The 13,697-nt window shown below is 29.5% G+C and overlaps 1 protein-coding gene across 1 annotated transcript in view; it reads left to right on the top strand.

Annotated features, from left to right (window-relative positions):
• The window catches only part of LOC129960283 (neurabin-1-like), a 65,503-nt gene that overhangs the window by 17,348 nt on the left and 34,458 nt on the right, over positions 1–13,697 (top strand). The window contains exons 6-10 of the mRNA XM_056073587.1: positions 4,913–5,252; positions 5,943–6,075; positions 10,624–10,744; positions 10,957–11,061; positions 13,086–13,191. Of these exons, the coding sequence (XP_055929562.1) occupies positions 4,913–5,252; positions 5,943–6,075; positions 10,624–10,744; positions 10,957–11,061; positions 13,086–13,191 (805 nt within the window). The remainder of the gene's footprint in view (positions 1–4,912; positions 5,253–5,942; positions 6,076–10,623; positions 10,745–10,956; positions 11,062–13,085; positions 13,192–13,697) is intronic.

The raw sequence follows: 13,697 nt of genomic DNA, 5'->3' as shown, positions 1-13,697 counted from the left end.
TTGTCATAATTAATTTTATTACAGAATTTGCTCATAATCTGCAATGCTTCAAAGTAATGAAGTTCATTTTCATGTATCCTTTGTTGCTTTAAAATAGGACGTTTCATAACTAACCTACAGAAGTAGCATAGGTGATCTAGTGTAGAGTCTTAGCATTGGGATTAATGTATTTTTTTTTTTTTTTATTGATCTCAGTTCCATCCAAGATTTGCAGTGGCTTGGATTTTGTGTGTCTTATGCGTAATAAATCTACTTTTTGTCAAATATTCTCATAGTACAGTGTTTTAGTGTAGATTTTTGGGTCGTGTCTCATTTGATGTCTTTATCATCTAAAAACATTTTGAATTTACTTGTCCCCATTTGCGTTTGTGTAACTTCAAAATAGGATACTACACAGTCAGATTATCTATGTAATATGTGTTAATTATATTTTTAAAAATTCTATATCGAGTTGATTTAAATTTCTTAATTAATTTTCTTGTGTGTCTTACATGAGTTATTGTATTTCAAAACTTACTATATTTAGTATTGTAAAATTATGATCAAGTCTGATTGTAAGATAATCATATTTAAGATTTTTATGCTAAAAAAAGCATTAATCAAAATCTGTAATTTGATACAAATATAGAACCCAAGAACATCTCAGATGTTCTGTGAACTTTTAGCTTTATCAAAACAATTACACATTCCAAAAGCAGAAGTTATCTTCTATAATGAATGGTAGAGAACGTTGAACATTTTAATTATTTTGCATTTTTTCTTGTCTGTTAAGGTTGTAAAAGTATTCTTTTATTCAGTCTGAAAATTTATTATTATTTTACGAAATTTTAAGACTTAATTTTTAGATAGAAATTCACTAATTATATGTAATTTCAGTGTAGTCACTCGGTTCTTTGACTGAAATTATGGATAATAAAATAATAAAAAAGATGTTACTTTTTTGTTAATTAAAGTAATGAAAAACTCATTTAGATTTGTGTAATTTTATCTTAAGTTAATTTTAGACTGAAATTATTTTCTGTGGGCATTTAGAGGGGGGGGGGGGGGGCTGTTTCTGTGAACAGCTTAATAGTTGTGTAAAAAGATTACTGCAATACTAAGTGAATGGAATTTTATTATAGATGCCTGTTTAGGCTTATTCCCTATTAAAATAACTGGATAGTTGCTGCAATTCTCCTGGAAATAAACATGAAATTAAAATTGTGACAGTATGTCTCAAAAAAATATGTGATTTGAAATCTTCCAAGGAAAAACAAGTTGTAGCTTAACCAAAATTCTTGCATCATTAAACCATAATAAACTGATGAATCATCTAAGCAAAAACAAAATTTTGCATGGTGGCATTTTTTTTTATCAGTTAGCTTTTCTTGAATTGTTTGATTTCCACAAATTGTCCTTCAGTGGAATAAACTTTTTCAATATATAGTTATCAATCTAACATCTCATGTCATATATAATTATATTACAACATATTTGCTGTCAGTAATTTTCTTTAAAGGTTATTGTATCTCATATAAAATGTTTATTAATATTGAATAAATATTTATCACTAATAAATTTGAGTTTATTTTTGCATTGCTCAGTTTTTTTTCTCCTTCCAGTCTTGATATTTTATATTTATTCTTCTGCTTGGCTACTTTCAAATATTCATGGTGGCTTGATTTCTGATTGCATCTTTTAAATATCTATAAAAATTAAGCATACCGAAATAAGTGTGCAATTTATGAAAGATTTCTGGCATTCGTAATTCAAAATAACCTATTTTTTATTAAGTCGTATTTACTTACCAGATTATCATATACCCTAAAAATTAGAATTATTTGACTCCCGTTATCGACTATGTCCTACTTATATGAAGGCCATAATGCTCTAATTGAGAAAAATTCATTGAATATGCTCATCATCTGTTGAAGAAATCCTTACAAAGTCATCTAAGTACACTCACTAATGTCCACATAAATTGAGAATAATTCAGAATCACGCGGAAATCGAACTCTAAAGTAAAAGGTCACGTGTATAATTATCACACACATCTTCAAGAATAATAGGCAAATTACAGGATGCCACTAGATGATACCGATAGTATGTCACATTTACGAGAGTGTTGCAGAGGGGTATATAAAGAATGATGGCAAAAAAGTCAAATTGTTCACAAGTGTTCTGTAAGACGTTCAGTGTCATAACCGATTGGTTATAGCAATGCTTATGGCATTTACAGAGGACTATGCACTTATGGTATGGAAGTATCCGAGAAACTTGGAATCGTTAAAAGTGCCATTTCTAGGCTTTGGCAACGATTCCAAGATGCTGAAAATGCCAGACATTATAGTACAAGGTGCTCCTGAGTTACAATGCCGAATGACGACCGGTATTTGGCAGTAATTGCCGAAAGAAGCAGACTGAGCACAGCATTAGTCCGCTATCTTCAGCCAGGAGCATGACAGTTTCAAAGCAAACCATGTACAGATGTTTGGGACATATTGGTCTATATGCTCTCAGATGTGTTGCGCTCACGACAACTCTCTGTCGCCAGCCGTTAGACTGGAGTAGAGAACATGCAATGTGTATATCGTTAATGGGCTTATATGATGTTTTCCGACGAGTCCAGGTTTAGCATGCAGTTTTATTCGCGTCGGATTTTCATATGGAAAACGTCAGATACCCGTTGCCACCAAAGAGAACATAATTGAACAACACCCTTTCGCTGGTGCAGGATTACTTGTTTAGGGTGGAATTAAACTGCGCACCAGAACAGATCTGCATGTTCAAATCGGAACCATGACGGGCCAAATTTATTGAGATCATTCTGGAATAACATTTGCGTTTGTTTTGTTTAAGGATGTCATGGGCGCAGAATTTGTGTTTATAGATCCGTATATCACCCGTAGGGAATGGGTAGCATTCTCACCTGACTTAAATCCGATTGAGCATGTGTGGGATATGCTTGACCGACGAGTTGCAGTCTGTCAATCACGTCCTACATGTGTACTGGAACTCCAGAGAGCATTGCTTGCTGAATGGAATAATCTTCTCCAAGATCAGCTCATAATTTGATACTCAGCATACCTAGTTGTTGAATGGATTGTATGCTATGTATTAATCATCATACCAACCATGTAAATTTAAGTTTTTGTAAGGGAGATATTTTTTGTAATTGCTCCAGGAAGCAAAAATCGTAGTTTTTATGAATGGTTATCATACATACACCATTTTTTTCTTCTTCTTTATCTTTTGTGTAATAAATGGGCTTTATGAATAACTCACATTTGTTTTGTTTCTGAACCTTTATTTGCCTGAGTTAGCATTATACTTAAATTATGAACATGAGTGTATATGAAAAGAAAGTCTAGTACAAAAAATGCTTCATTAGTATATACATGTACTTGGAGCATTTCCTAATTGAGAACTCGTTATGTTAAACTCATATAATCCTAATTATTATTGCTATTGTTGCTTTTTTTGTTTATCAGTTTTTGCTATTGGAATCTAGAAGTACACTTTAAATAGACCTGTTTTAGAAAATTTGTTCTTCTAGTTTAATGTAAGGCGAATGCCTTTGCAGCATAATGTTTGGAAGAATTGCAAATCTTATAGTCAAAGCAGAAATAATCCATAAGCCAGCCTCACTGTCCACTAGAAAACGTAGATTATATCATCTGAATAGTAATTGCATTAATCAGATGAATAGTAATTACATCAGTCTTTAAATTCTTCTGTAGCAGAACTTGCCACCACATCTATTACTGATTGGAGTTTTCCACGTTTTTCCAAATGAATGTGTGGATAACAACGACCAACAAATTTAAAGTGGTGTTAACAATATGTTTCTTTGGGATTAAATCCCTTTCTTGAATTATTTCGACTTTTACTTTAATTTAATCGATCTTGGTCTTTTAAAATTTATTTCTAGTCTTTCTTATGAATATTTAATTCCGAAATCTGTTTTCCCGACATTGACATTTTTCAAGCACAGTATTCAAGACAGAATTATTTACATTAGCAGAATAAATTTGTTCATGGATTCATTTCATGCATTTTATCTGCTATTATTCTGGTAGTTTGTTAAGCCGTAATATTCATAAAACATTATCATAATATTTATTTCAGATAGCAATTTCTAGGTTTTGGCAACTAGTGGTTTGGTTTCATATCTCCAAGAGGAATTTCTGTGAACAATTTCTTTAATTATTTTCTTCTGTTTTTAATTTTAAGTGTGTCATAAGATAACTGAATTTTGTATGATTCTCAATAATGTTAGCAATTGGGAATTGTTCCTTAATTTGGAAAAACTAAATTTCCTTTCAAAAAGGTGGAGAATTTTAATTCTTATCTTGTTTATTTTCCATTTGTTATCTTCTAGTTCAGAATCGGGAGCTCCTTAATTAGATTTTGTTTTTCATTATATAAATAATCATTCATAAATAGGTCATAATTAGTTAATTTATTTGACTAAGTGGTCTTTAAAAAAATTCTTTTTTCTATTCAGTTGTTTCATTTATTTATCTATATTTCTATTTTCTATTGTCCTTATAGGAATATTTACTGGAAGTAAGTTAATATATAGAAAGTTATACTATAACATAACAAAATAGTCTGCTATTTGGTGTGGCATTCAATTTATTGAGAACAAATATAAAAATATATAAAGATATTCAAAACAACTCACTTTAATAGTACTCTTTATCTCTTTGCCATTTATATTTATTTTATAAAAAAATGCTGATACTGTCATTTTTTTTAAGGATGAATTTTCGAAATAATATATATTTCAACACATGACAAATATATTCATTGAACATGAATTCAAATTTATAATTTTTTTGTTCTTTTTTCTATGCTCATGTTTTGCTCTTGAGTTTCATTTAATTCTTATCTGTAAGAAAATTCATTTTTTTCCCCTCAATTTTAATAGGTCTCCAAATGAGAGTAGTGAAAAACATTCTGTACAGAGTCTCATTGGAAATTCACACAATGTAGTTGATAGTGATCAATCTGAAACCTGGTCTGTCCCCAACTCAGTAGCTGGAGAAACTGATGATGATGACCTGGGCAGTGATGATAACATTTCTGCTATACCATTCCCAGCAGGAACAAATGTGCTTTATGAAGATATCAACTATCATATTTTGCCTGATGGGCATTTTGTAACAGAATTACCTGGATTAGATGATGAGAGTGATGACGAAGATATATTTTGTCCTGTTCCTCCCAAAAAGAAAACAAAAGTCCGATTTAATTATGACCCTATCAAGGTAGGCAAAATGTTAATGTTATCTTTTAAACACATTTAATAAACTGATTTTAGTTCTTGATAAGAAATAATTTAAGCTTAGGTGCTTCTGATTCTGGGATAATTTTTTTTTTTTGATTTCAAAGAATTTAAACCACCTTTATTAACAATGTCTTTTATATTAATCCGATAATATCAAGTGTTAAATGTAGTAATGTAAATAAATAATGTAAAGTATTTACAGTATGAAGCCGAACACCATATCTATTTACTGAATTATTTTTAACACAAAATTTAAAAAATACATTAACTCATAGATTTTAATAGATATATTCATATAAATCAAAGGTTGTAACAAAAAATTACTTTCACTGAATTAGAAAACTATGAATAAAGTGTTTTAAAAAGTAATTAATTAAAACAATTGATACTTTTTATTTTATTCAAAATTTCATTGTGGGAAGTCTCCATATTTAGTTCAATCTGTATGTTGTTATAAAACTAGCATTTTTTGTTTCAAATTGAGTAATTGAGCAAACATAAACATGCCATTTGACAAGTTCTTATGTTTAGTTACAAATACTTGAATAGGTATTCAAATTGTAATACAAATAGAATGTCATATTTGTGAAATTGTTGCGATGTCATTTTATTTCTTAAATTAGTGCACAAATTGATGAATTGATTTTTTTATTGTAAATCTATTTTGAAGGTATTCAGCACTTTTTCTGTTGAAGACTATGATCGTCATAATGATGATGTGGATCCTGTAGCAGCATCAGCGGAATATGAATTAGAAAAGAGAATAGAAAAAATGGAAGTTTTTCCTGTTGAACTTGTTAAAGGTGATTTGCTTGTTATTTATTAAAAATTATGATCCTTAATGTCATAATTATATTTTATTATAGAGTTTATCTGCTATTCAGTTTTGAGCGCATAAAGGTCAGCATAATAAATAAAAAAAAGTTTACTTTGTTTTCATTATCGATAAGTGTGTATTTCACCATTTATTAGGCATCAGGATTCAGTAGATTCATATGATCACTGGGAGGGGGTTCTATGTGGTTAGTTTTGTTAGAGATTCCAAGCAATTAGGCTGTTTGGCATTATGTATCATCAATCTATTATGTATTAATAAGAGGTTTTTCTTTTGTCATTGAGACTTAAAAAAATTCTTTATGGGATGAGCATGAGGAACAGTCAGAGGTGCAAATCTTCATAAAATATGCTTAAATTTTTTGAAAAATGTGTGTTTTTTGCATCGTTAGACATTGAATTAGAGGCATCGTCATGAAGCTTTTATTACCAGATGTATCAAGAAAGAAAACGAACGAAAGGAATGAATTCGGAAAAGAATCCAGAGTGAGGTAGATCAAGGGGTGTCAACACACGATAAGATAACGGTTAATAACCTATTTTTTCTTCAACAATGGGAATTGCTGTATGTTGAAATATTAGAATGGCTATCCCGAAGATCAATACGAAATACAGGTAAACAAACTTTTAGCGATGTACCCCCCCCCCCCCTCTCCGTAGGCGCTACACATATGGAAACTCATTGCGACTCGAAAAATGTTCGAATTTTTTAAATTTTTATGGCAGAATTTATTTAAATGATGAAGAGTTTCTTTTTTGTTATGCCTTGTTATTGTATGTTTAATCCTATATCGGTTGTTAAAGAAGAATACGCATATTGGCTCTGATCAATGGGAAATAAGAATAAAGCCAAACGTATTTGGTGTGCAAAAGCGATAGATATATCGATCGAGGGAGAAGCTACTCTAAAAACAAAACACCTAACTGCTTTTATCCTATTTATAATGTAGCCTGTTTAGTGCATTATATATTCTTTCATCGTTCTGCGTAATTTGTCGTTTTGAAGCAATCTCTCGAACGACGTATGGGGCTTTACTGTACTCTATTGTTTTGTAATTTATTTTAGTCGCTTGCATAGCATCCAGTGTGATGAAATTTTAAGTCGTGAGTTTTAAATTATTGCTATTTCTTTCACAGTGCACTCCCATCCTTTTGAAATTTTGAAAAGTATTATTTATTCGTCCAGTTGTGCCAAGTTTTAGTTAGTAGTGTAGTTAGTTAACAGTGTCAATTTATGAAAAAATTCTGCTAGATCCGCTACTTCAAATTTAAAAGAAATAAATAATATTATAATTTTATTATTTACTATTTTTTAACTGTTTATGTTTTTTCTCCTTTTGTAACTTTTGTTAAATTATTTTAGTTTCTCTGTATAAGTTCTCTCTTTATATAAAATATCTTGTTCTGATTGATAGGCAGGGTTCTCACGGACTTTGAAAATCCTTAAAAAGACCTTGACATTTAGTTTGCTGTACTCGGGGCCACGGAAAAGTACTTGCTGTTTCGTGAGTTCCTTAAAAAGTTCTCGAGAGTAAAAAAACAAAACAAACACTCCCACTGAAATTTGCAATTATATATATATATATATATATATATATATATATATATATATATATATATATATATATATATATATATATTGTTATAAAAATATTTTTAGAAAAAAACCCCGGTGAAAATTAAATTTGAAATTAACATTTTGTCGCAATTGTTAAGTTTAAATGCATTTTCCTGTGATCGTTACTCTCGAAAACATTACCATTTTAAAGTTTTTCGAAAACCACCCGTCAAGAATTTTTTTTTCATTTTATTTTCACCAATTTTTTCTGAATATTATTATACAATCTGAAGTCGTAGAATAATATCTTTTTTAATAGAAAGTTTTTAGACCTCGGATTCGGGCGGATAGAATAGTACTTATAGTCATTTTCCGACAATTCTTTTTGGAAAAGGTAAATTTTTTGAAAAGTAATAAGTTGTTTTAATATCTATAATGTTTAATTTAAAATTTTCCTCTCAGATAAATACTTTCACTTTAAGGGGGGGGGGGGGAACCGATGTCCCGACTTTCGCACCCTACTCTCTCCACCCCAATCCGGTAGCATATTCGGTTGCAAACTTGCAGACCTGTTTTCAAGAATTAACTCAATAACTTTAAACCAATAAAATGGCTATTATATATTTTTTCACATTTTAACTCTTTTCATAACAATTTGATTGGACTATTGGTTTTGCTTGAGAATTCCACCTATAGAAAAGCGAGCAGTTGCCAATCTCCAATCAAAGTGAAAGGCGGTGCAGTTAGCTGGGTTATCACACAAGAAAGGGATTTTTAACGTACCCAGGAGTTGGAGATAATATTTTTACTCCTTATTTTTTACTTACTTTTATTTTTACTTTTTATTTTATTATACAAAAAATATATAACTAACATAAATACAATTTAATTACAAAAGCATACAACTAGCCTATAAATAATTTAAATCAAGTCCGCATCCGTTGAAAATAGTTGTCAACAATCAGAACACAATGTGCATGCGAGAATTTTTCTACGTCATTTGGGGTAACACTATGCAGATTAAAAATTTTTAATTTCTTTTATTCTGTTTCATTTTAATTCAAAAGTACTTCAGAATGCACCTGAAAGATCGATTAATTAACAATGTTTAATTTTAAATGCATCAAACATTAAGAAAATAAACATAATCGTTTGAAATAATAGGTCGAAAAATGTTAAAACTAACCTCATTTGCGTGGGAAAAAAAACAGAAGCCTTACTCATTTGGAAATAGGGAAAGGAAGATTTTGTTGGCGGGAAAGTTAGTTTTTAATTAATAATTAAAATTCTAATTAAAAATTTAAAAAAAAGGGACCCCAGGTGCACATTCCCGACCTAAAAGGTATACATGTACCAAATTTGGTCGCTGTAGGTCAAACAGTTCGGTCTGTAGAGCACCAACACACACACACATTGAGCTTTATTATAAGTATAGCTTTTAACCATAAGTGTTGATATTTTGATGCATTTTATTTTTGTGAACAATTTACTGTTTTTTTGGTCACAGTCTTGGACTTTTTGCTGGCCGTGCTGTCAATAAAATTTTTGAATATTGAATTGCAAATTATTATTACTCCTTGTACATGTATTGTCAAGCATTCTGAAGTAGAGGTATCACTTGGATGTATAAACAGATTTCTTTTATACTATGCATATTGCCATAGGGGGCCACCTCTGTTATGAAGATGAGAATCTTCCGACATGGTGGTTGGTTCTTGTCACCCAGGGATTACCCCCTGTCGATGACGAGATGTGCTTCCCACGAAAAGGGTTGTGGTTCTTATGATTCAAACTTAGTTCCCGCCAATGCTGTCACGATGATCCGGTCATTCAGATTATACCGTAAACTGCATGGCGGGTTGGAGTAGTCAATGCAATGTTGTTAGGTTTGTTAAAAAAAAAAAAAATGTTTCTTAAGATTTATGAAAATAGTTATTGAAAAAATGAATGTTCTTTTCATTCTTAATTCTGAAACTATTTTAAACTATTTTCAATAAAAAGTATTCTACAATTGCAAGTTGATAAATTTTTACAATGTTGTGCTATGTTTATTTCTTAATGTAAATAATTTTGTTTGTTCATGGTTCATTCTGTAGGTTTCTTTCATCATTCATCAAAGGTTTGATTTCTCATAATGTGTATTTTCTGTTTTTATTTTGTTTAAAAAACTTCATGCATCATTTAAAGTCAAAATAATTGAATAATTTATTATAAAGTTTTGTTAATCGATTTATTTATTATAATTATCATAATTTCAAAAAAGCTACCTCTGCCCCATTTGAGAAAGGTATAATTTTTCTTATATTATGATTTTATTAGAAATAGCCAATTTTATGTTAAATTCTTTTATTTTTTATCAAACTGTCCATTAGGTATGCTTTTTCAATATTTTTGCTAGTGTTTAATTTTCTTGCGTATCTCTTCTTTGATTAAAAGAAATTGTCAATCTAAGCATTTATCATTTTATTTTAAAAGTATAGTTCTTATAATATATCTGAACTTAATTTTTTTATGACATATTTAAATGGTTTTGAAAGCAGCATCTTCATTTTAACAGCAATTAATTGAGCAAAGTTTTCTGTTGGGCTACAGATTAGAGATCTGTTCATTCTTACTTTCTCTGTCCACTCCTTGCATTTGCATTTTAGCCTTCTTCTATGCTGTAAAATAAACTATTATTCATTTCAAAAGCAAAGCTTTTTTTTTCTTTTTGCAAAGAATTAGTAAAAGCAAAAGACCCAAGATTATGGAATTTATTCATTTTATAAAAATTGCTCAATTAATGCAATTTCTCTTGGTTTTTGAAGGCAATTAAAAGTTTAGAAACTTTCAGTTTTTAATAATTTCTGAGGTTTTTGAAAAATCTAATTTATATTGGATGTCCTTAAAAATTTTCTTTGAATTGAGTGCACATAAAAGCTTCTTTTATAATTAAATTGAGAATTAAAAAATCTTCCAGGCCCTGAAGGTTTAGGACTCAGTATAATTGGAATGGGTGTTGGTGCTGATGCTGGTTTAGAAAAACTAGGAATTTTTGTGAAATCTATTACAGCTTCTGGAGCAGCTCACAAAGATGGAAGGTAAATGAAGCTTTTATTTATAGAATGGTAAAAAAACCCACAATACCAATGCATTTATTTCACTCTAATCATCTTGGATTTAAAAAAAAAACACGTCTGCTGGGTATTAAAAAAAACAATAATTGCTATTCTATTTTTTCTGTGATTTTATTTTCATGCAATGGAGATTGCAAATATTAATTTTTTATTTCTTTCTTTATTTAATCTAAAAGGATTGCCGTGAATGATCAAATAATTGAAGTAGATGACAAGTCTTTAGTTGGTGTGACACAAGCTTATGCAGCATCTGTTCTAAGGAATACATCTGGTCTTGTAAGGTTTGTAAATTTAACGGTGAAATTTTTAGAGCAATTCTTTTCAAAATCATCATATGATGTTTTATTTAAGAGAAAAGTTGACTTTTTGTTTTATTGTAATTTCTGATATTTTTATAGAATCTTATATAAAAAAGCACTATTATTAAATATCTCAAATTTCATCAAAAGTATGAAAAGAGTTAGACTAAATAATTTAGTAATGTATGAAAACCTTTATTTCCAATTGTTATTATGCATTTTTGAACTTTTTTATCTTCATAAATATACGATCTCATGTGTTAAAAGTGCATTCATTAACTGTTGTATGAATCCCTGCATATCACAGCTGCATTCACAGAATCTCTATAAACTATTATGAAGACTCTTGTATCAGTAACCATTACAATTTCATTACTAAGAGGTGTTTTGTGAATGAGCAGAGATATATTATATATGTGTCTGAATACATTTTTACTAGTCTCAATTATCAAGCTTGATTGTATTAGTTAAGTAAGTACAGTGTATATGGATCTTACTGGTTGAAGCAATATATATAAATTGATGAGTAGTGATTTATTTTCATTCATATTTTCCCATGTATTTTTATAGATAAAATCACAATGAAACACAGTAGGATTTAAATGGTATTGATTTTATTCCTTAGCATCTTTTATACATTTAAATTATCTGTTTTCTTCAAAGACTAAGAGGCATTTTGTAGGTTGAGCAATAATCACAAGTTTGTTTTGAAAATGTAGAAGACTAAAAAAATTTTTTTATGAAAAATTATGGACACAAAATAATTATATGAAAAGTTATCGGGCATCGCTAGAAAATTCTTAGCATTAAAAATTCTAATGGTTATACTTCGTTTGCACAGAGTGTTCACGAAGGAATGTCACATCTTTGAAAATCTATTCTCTGTAACCAACAACTTAGTGAACCATTATATAAATTATAGTTAGAAGAGCATTCGGAATTTTATCAAGAGGTGCCGCTAGAAGTTTAATACTTAAAAAAAAATATCACAATGGTGGGATGACCACAGTGCAAACAAAAGCAGGCTCATCTTCACTTGAATTTATGAAGACCCAACTTTTTCTAAAGTGGAGGTTTGTGATGTTTCCCCCACCATATATAGCCATTCAAGGTGAACTCAAAAGAAGAATACCTTCCGTTATTCAAAGAGTGTGGATCAGTTTGGACCCTGAATAGTTATATGGGTTTCTTGTTGAAGACAAATTGAACAGTTCCAAATTTATGGTAATTATAACCTTAAAAAATTGATTTTGAATGGACAAACAACCAAGTACTCATTTTTCGTTTGTTAATATTGTCTTCCTAAATTGAGGTATTCTTTTCAAAATACCCTGTGTTATAATTATTTATACTAACTGAGAAAATGAAGTTATGCTGGCAAATGTGATTCATGTTGATGAGAAAGGCTATTGGTTGCTGATGACAACTCCTACATTGTCAGTGACGTTGAAGAAAAGGGGTGGGGGGAAATCAGTAAAAACTGGAAATATTTATGCTTAGGGATATTTCAGTGTAGATTTTGTAATCTGGGTAATGCAAAAGAAACTAATCGGGTCTGAAAATAATTATTGATATGAAGTATGGGTTTAAATTACTTCAGAGTTGGAAAATTTTAGAATTCACTATTTCAAAACAAAGAAAAATTTTCAAAGAAAAAAGTACAGAATTTTTAAAAAGATAGACTCGTTACCGATGCCTACTATTCTGTAGCAAGTGTTTTTACAAAGTCGCTAAGGCGGATAAATAAATAAATAAAAAGTGTGAATTTTGATCTACTTTTGAATTTACAACTTTTTTAGTATGAATGATTTGTGGTTCTTTAAAAGCTTTGTCATTTTATTTATTTGATAAATTTTATATTTTACTTATTTGGTTGCATAATTATTGCCATTCAACACAAATAAAATACTTGTATTAGTGTATTATCTCTAAGCATTTTTTTCTCCTTTTAAAAACTTTTTGAGATATGACATGCTTAATTTTATGGAGCATTTTTATCTACTTAGATTTCTGATTGGACGAGAACATAACCCTGAAAATAGCGAAATTGCTCAATTAATTTCTCAATCAATTCAAGCTGATAAAGACCATCAGAAGGCTTGTGGTTACCAGGTATCTTATAGTAATCCTTGTATCTTATTAAAAAGTAATGCTATTATAGAGTATTATGTTATATAATGGTATGATTGATTTTTTTTTTATTTTTGAAAGGAACATGCTTTGGTCGCGTTTTAAGAATTATTAATTATGTTTTGCGATTCATCAATATCACACAGAATCAATATAAAGCAAACTAGTAAATTGCTATTCAAAGTTGGGGATTTGCTTAAAAATAAAACTTGCTTAACCCATTTACTGCCAATTTTTTAAAAGATTTTTTTGGCTGTTTAAATTATATGTATACACAAAAAGTTGTGTAACCTAAAATTAAATTCAAAATGTGTTTTGCTTTGAAAATATTTTATATTTTTGAAAGAGGGGCAAATGATGAATAAAATCATATAGTTATTGATCGATATAAAATGATCAATAAAAACAACAAGACCGAAAAAGTAACAGATCATCACTATAACCATTAAATTACATATTTATGTGCTGTATTTTATTATAATATAAAA

This window comes from Argiope bruennichi, chromosome X2, assembly GCF_947563725.1.
Source record: "Argiope bruennichi chromosome X2, qqArgBrue1.1, whole genome shotgun sequence".
Classification (NCBI taxonomy): domain Eukaryota; kingdom Metazoa; phylum Arthropoda; class Arachnida; order Araneae; family Araneidae; genus Argiope; species Argiope bruennichi.
The sequence above is the reverse complement of the archived record's forward strand: the minus strand, read 5'-3'. Positions and strand labels throughout refer to the sequence as shown.